Raw genomic sequence first — 5,110 nt, forward strand, 5'->3', positions numbered from 1 at the left:
TTTTCGATCTAAAAAAGTACATGTTATTTGTAAAAAACCGAAATTTCAATTTTTCTCAAAAACTATAATTTTTTCAATTTTGATAATTACGCGAAAGGTGCCCCTTCGCTAGGAGTACTTAACAGTTTTTAAATGAAAGCTCTATCTTTAATAACAAAAAAGTTATGCAAAATTTTCGATCTAAAAAAGTACATGTTAATTGTAAAAAACCGAAATTTCAATTTTTCTCAAAAACTATAATTTTTTCAATTTTGATAATTATGTGCAAGGTGCCCCTTCGCAAGGAGTACTTGACTGTTTTTAAATGAAAGCTCTATCTTTAATAACAAAAAAGTTATGCAAAATTTTCGATATAAAAAAGTACATGTTAATTGTAAAAAACCGAAATTTCGATTTTTTTCAAAAACTATAATTTTTTAAATTTTAATAATTATGTGCAAGATGCCTCTTCGCTAGGAGTACTTGACTGTTTTTAAATGAAAGCTCTATCTTTAATAACAAAAAAGTAATGCAAAATTTTCGATCTAAAAAAGTACATGTTAATCGTAAAAAACCGAAATTTCGATTTTTCTCAAAAACTATAATTTTTTCAATTTTGATAATTACGCGAAAGGTGCCCCTTCGCTAGGAGTACTTAACAGTTTTTAAATGAAAGCTCTATCTTTAATAACAAAAAAGTTATGCAAAATTTTCGATCTAAAAAAGTACATGTTAATTGTAAAAAACCGAAATTTCGATTTTTCTTAAAAACTATAATTTTTTTAATTTTGATAACTATGTGCAAGGTGCCCCTTTGCGAGGAGTACTTGGCAGTTTTTAAATGAAAGCTCTATCTTTAATAACAAAAAAGTTATGCAAAATTTTCGATATAAAAAAGTACATGTTAATTGTAAAAAACCGAAATTTCGATTTTTTTCAAAAACTATAATTTTTTAAATTTTAATAATTATGTGCAAGATGCCTCTTCGCTAGGAGTACTTGACTGTTTTTAAATGAAAGCTCTATCTTTAATAACAAAAAAGTAATGCAAAATTTTCGATCTAAAAAAGTACATGTTAATCGTAAAAAACCGAAATTTCGATTTTTCTCAAAAACTATAATTTTTTCAATTTTGATAATTACGCGAAAGGTGCCCCTTCGCTAGGAGTACTTAACAGTTTTTAAATGAAAGCTCTATCTTTAATAACAAAAAAGTTATGCAAAATTTTCGATCTAAAAAAGTACATGTTAATTGTAAAAAACCGAAATTTCGATTTTTCTCAAAAACTATAATTTTTTCAATTTTGATAATTACGCGAAAGGTGCCCCTTCGCTAGGAGTACTTAACAGTTTTTAAATGAAAGCTCTATCTTTAATAACAAAAAAGTTATGCAAAATTTTCGATCTAAAAAAGTACATGTTAATTGTAAAAAACCGATATTTCGATTTTTCTCAAAAACTATAATTTTTTTAATTTTGATAATTATGTGCAAGGTGCCCCTTTGCGAGGAGTACTTGTCAGTTTTTAAATGAAAGCTCTATCTTTAATAACAAAAAAGTTATGCAAAATTTTCGATCCAAAAAAGTACATGTTAATTGTAAAAAACCAAAATTTCGATTTTTCTCAAAAACTATAATTTTTTCAATTTTAATAATTATGTGCAAGGTGCCCCTTCGCTAGGAGTACTTGACTGTTTTTAAATGAAAGCTCTATCTTTAATAACAAAAAAGTAATGCAAAATTTTCGATCTAAAAAAGTACATGTTAATTGTAAAAAACCGAAATTTCGATTTTTGTCAAAAACTATAATTTTTTTAATTTTGATAATTATGTGCAAGGTGCCCCTTTGCGAGGAGTACCTGGCAGTTTTTAAATGAAAGCTCTATCTTTAATAACAAAAAAGTTATGCAAAATTTTCGATCTAAAAAAGTACATGTTAATCGTAAAAAACCTAAATTTCGATTTTTCTCAAAAACTATAATTTTTTCAATTTTGATAATTATGTGCAAGGTGCCCCTTTGCGAGGAGTACTTGGCAGTTTTTAAATGAAAGCTCTATCTTTAATAACAAAAAAGTTATGCAAAATTTTCGATCTAAAAAAGTACATGTTAATCGTAAAAAACATAAATTTCGATTTTTCTCAAAAACTATATTTTTTTCAATTTTGATATTTATGTGCAAGGTGCCCCTTTGCATGGAGTACTTGACAGTTTTTAAATGAAAGCTCTATCTTTAATAACAAAAAAGTTATGCAAAATTTTAAAACTAATAAACTTTGTGAAATTTCAGTTTTTCCACGTTTCAAGTTTTTTTTTACAATGAGTGCGACAGAGATAAACTTATAAGCTACAAAGTCCACCCACAAGTCAGTTTTGACCCCTGTTGACTTTTTTTAAATTTTCTTACTAAAAACTGATTTAAAAGACTTAATCGTACTATCCCCCTAGCACATTCCGTTCTACAATAATTATAAAAACAAACACGATATAGCTTGACTTGCCTTAATCCTAACTTCTTCTGACTCGTCTTGCATCAGTCTGTTCAGTTTATCACAGACAGTTTCCAGTGAAACTTTCGGTTTATTCTCGGGTAGTAGTTCGGCGTAGAACAAACCGATGACAAGGGCGGGATTGGCCCTTAGACGCCACCTTTAAACCAACTCGTCCTCGATTTGACCCCCAAATAACCTTGATATCTTTGATTCCATAAATCCCTAATTAAATTCAAAATATATCACAGACGAACTGCATGAATATTACATTTAAGGTGCTGCCATTTACTTACCATGCGTTTAATTAACTCCCCAATAAAATCCGTGAACATCAAGTCGGTGTCATCGCCCAAACACTCCTGGATCATGCGGTATACCTCCGGAAAATCCAGATAAGGGCCAACCTTCTGCATTGTACTTTTACAGGCCTAAATGGGGTCCATGCATGAGTTAAGTGAGTAAAATGATCCAAAAAAGTCATACCTTGACAATATACACGTCTGGAGCGCATAGATGCAAGAGTAAAGTGATGAGGTTCCCTTGGATCTCACTCGATCCTTGAATGCCTCCAAATTGGTCTCCTGGCCAAAGGATGTTGCCAGATCTCCTAATAACTGGATCGAGGATCTCCTTAGACGTGGATCCTCTTGACTGAATAGCAACTTGATCCTCACTGCTCCGGTAACTTGAAAGGAACTGAATTTGTACCCTGGCAAACTGTTCAGGAGTTTCGAGAAGGATTGCAGGGACTCCAGGATCAGCTCGCTTTCGTTCCTAGATAAGGAAGAATAGGTCGATCATTTTGTAAATGATTATATTAAGAGTAGAACCTTTCAAGGAACCTACAGTTGAGTAGCTCGTTGTCGAGTTATTTCTTCGGGTCCTATTTATTTATTAAGAAATAAATCCTGGAATTTTTACTGAATTGACTTAGAAAATGGACAATATTGATAATGTGGACTAAAAACTCATTAAAATCCATATCGAGATTTGATCACCAGAAACAAAGTCTGTGATAATCACAGGAAAGCTTGCCGGTCAATAAAATCAATCAATTAATAAATTGTCACTGCCAAAATTAGATGTTTTATTTGTAATTCTCATGGTAGAGATTTATTCAAAGTAAGTATATGTAAACGGAATCCAGGTATTTGAGGTTTTTAAAGAAAAAGAGAGAGAAGAAGAAGAAGAAAAAGAAGAAGCAGAAGAAACTTTGGGTTCAACTGCTTGTAAAAAATCAATAATTTTGTCCAGGCATTTAAAAAAGAGGAAGAAGGAGAAGAGAAGTAGAATGTAGCCAAAGTGCGAGAGAAATGAGGGAGGGAAAGGGATAGACAATGAGACGCCCACAGGAGTGGAGGAAACCAGAGGGTTGTCTGTCCATTTTCCTACCTCGTTTCCCTCTCACACTCGTTACTGCTACTTCTCTTCTTCTTCTTCTTTTTCAACGGTGTCAAATACTCGGAAGAAGTTATTGATTTGCCAAACCTGCCATTCTGCCCATCATTTGGGCAACTTATAACAATAAATGTTTTTTTTGGACTTTTATTGTAATGGGATTTTTAGTCCCGAGGGTTCGTATGTCAAAGAAACCACTTATGTCGGGAAATCTCAGTTAATTCACCTCAGTTATGGGCTTAGTTTTAACACCTTTTAATAACAAAATAGATAACATAAATTGCTAGCCAAGAAACAGGACAGTTGTAACCTTACCTATTAATAATAAAAGCACTGACCCGGATTAAAACCTTTTAACGGAACCACGGAGTCAAAAGCGCCATACTTCTTTATTAAATGGTGATAAACGAAGTAATAATCATACGAATACTCCGAGCAGAAATGTAGGGTTTAAAGAATGTCACACATTTCCACAAATAAATAAAAAATTTAAGACGCCCGATATTCTAATAGAACGAACTATAGCAAATTTAGAGGTCGTTTCGCTACATTATATATTTTGTTTGTGGTTTGATATTTTTTTTTAATTTTCAAAATTTTTAAGTTAAGAAACTTACCCCAAATTGTGATAATCCAAACAGTCCATTAAAATGCCCAGTATCTGATTGCAGTACCGCACCACGAGCTCCTTATTCAAATTCTCCGGGGCATACCCCGACCTTCCGCACCCAGCAGCTCTGGTCCAGCTGGACATCCAAAATCATCTCCAATAGGTTTTCTATTAAAACCACCTGTTTGCTCTCTACATTGTCCTTGATCAAGTAGGTAAAGAAAGCGACCACTACCGTCCACTGAGGTATCAGGTCCGACCGAATACTGGGCCCATAAAGGAGGCGATCCATGACAAAGTGTGCTACATGTCTGCACATACGTCCCCCACCACTGTTTCGGTCATTTTTAGAAAGAGAAGTTAGTCCTGGTCGTTGCAGAGAGAGCTGGAGAATAAAAGATATGCTCACATGTGAACGAGTGAGTCAACCCATATCCCCCACCCGCCCCACACTGTTTATCAGTAAGAAATTATATACCCCCCCCTCTTTCAAATTTTTTCATAATTTTTTTTTATTCGAATTCCAACTAACTATAACAGCGGATTATTCTGATCACCTAGATTACGAAAACACCGGGTTATAACAGGATCCGAGCAGAACTAAGGAGCCTTCAAAGTTTGGGTTTTTTCAT

General features: G+C 33.1%; 1 protein-coding gene across 2 annotated transcripts; it reads right to left on the reverse strand.

Moving 5' to 3' along the window:
• Window positions 1-2,223: 2,223 nt before the first annotated feature.
• Window positions 2,224-4,882, reverse strand: LOC126749553 (uncharacterized). 2 transcript variants are annotated; one of them, XR_007665135.1, is made up of 4 exons: window positions 4,184-4,469; window positions 2,954-3,244; window positions 2,764-2,898; window positions 2,224-2,692 (listed from the first exon to the last, which is right to left on the reverse strand). XR_007665135.1 is itself a non-coding variant. In XM_050459264.1 (4 exons), exons 1-3 carry the CDS (start codon window positions 4,620-4,622, stop codon window positions 2,835-2,837), a joined length of 492 nt encoding a protein of 163 aa, XP_050315221.1. In that variant the 5' UTR covers window positions 4,623-4,882; the 3' UTR covers window positions 2,227-2,692; window positions 2,764-2,834. The 2 variants fall into 2 exon arrangements, 1 of the variants encoding a protein (XP_050315221.1); XM_050459264.1 differs by lacking the exon at window positions 4,184-4,469 and adding an exon at window positions 4,486-4,882 and having other exon boundaries at window positions 2,227-2,692.
• Between the last annotated feature and the right edge of the window lie 228 nt (window positions 4,883-5,110).

This window comes from Anthonomus grandis, unplaced genomic scaffold (genome assembly GCF_022605725.1).
Source record: "Anthonomus grandis grandis unplaced genomic scaffold, icAntGran1.3 ctg00000301.1, whole genome shotgun sequence".
NCBI lineage: Eukaryota > Metazoa > Arthropoda > Insecta > Coleoptera > Curculionidae > Anthonomus > Anthonomus grandis.

Bases quoted from the DNA above. Each gene is read 5' to 3' on its own strand.
- LOC126749553 (XM_050459264.1), bottom strand. From the start codon at position 4,622: ATGTCCAGCTGGACCAGAGCTGCTGGGTGCGGAAGGTCGGGGTATGCC. The intron at 3,245-4,485 runs GTAAGTTTCTTA...TTCCTTATCTAG, and splicing joins TTGGATTATCACAATTTGGG to GAACGAAAGCGAGCTGATCC. The intron at 2,899-2,953 runs GTATGACTTTTT...GACCCCATTTAG, and splicing joins CAGACGTGTATATTGTCAAG to GCCTGTAAAAGTACAATGCA.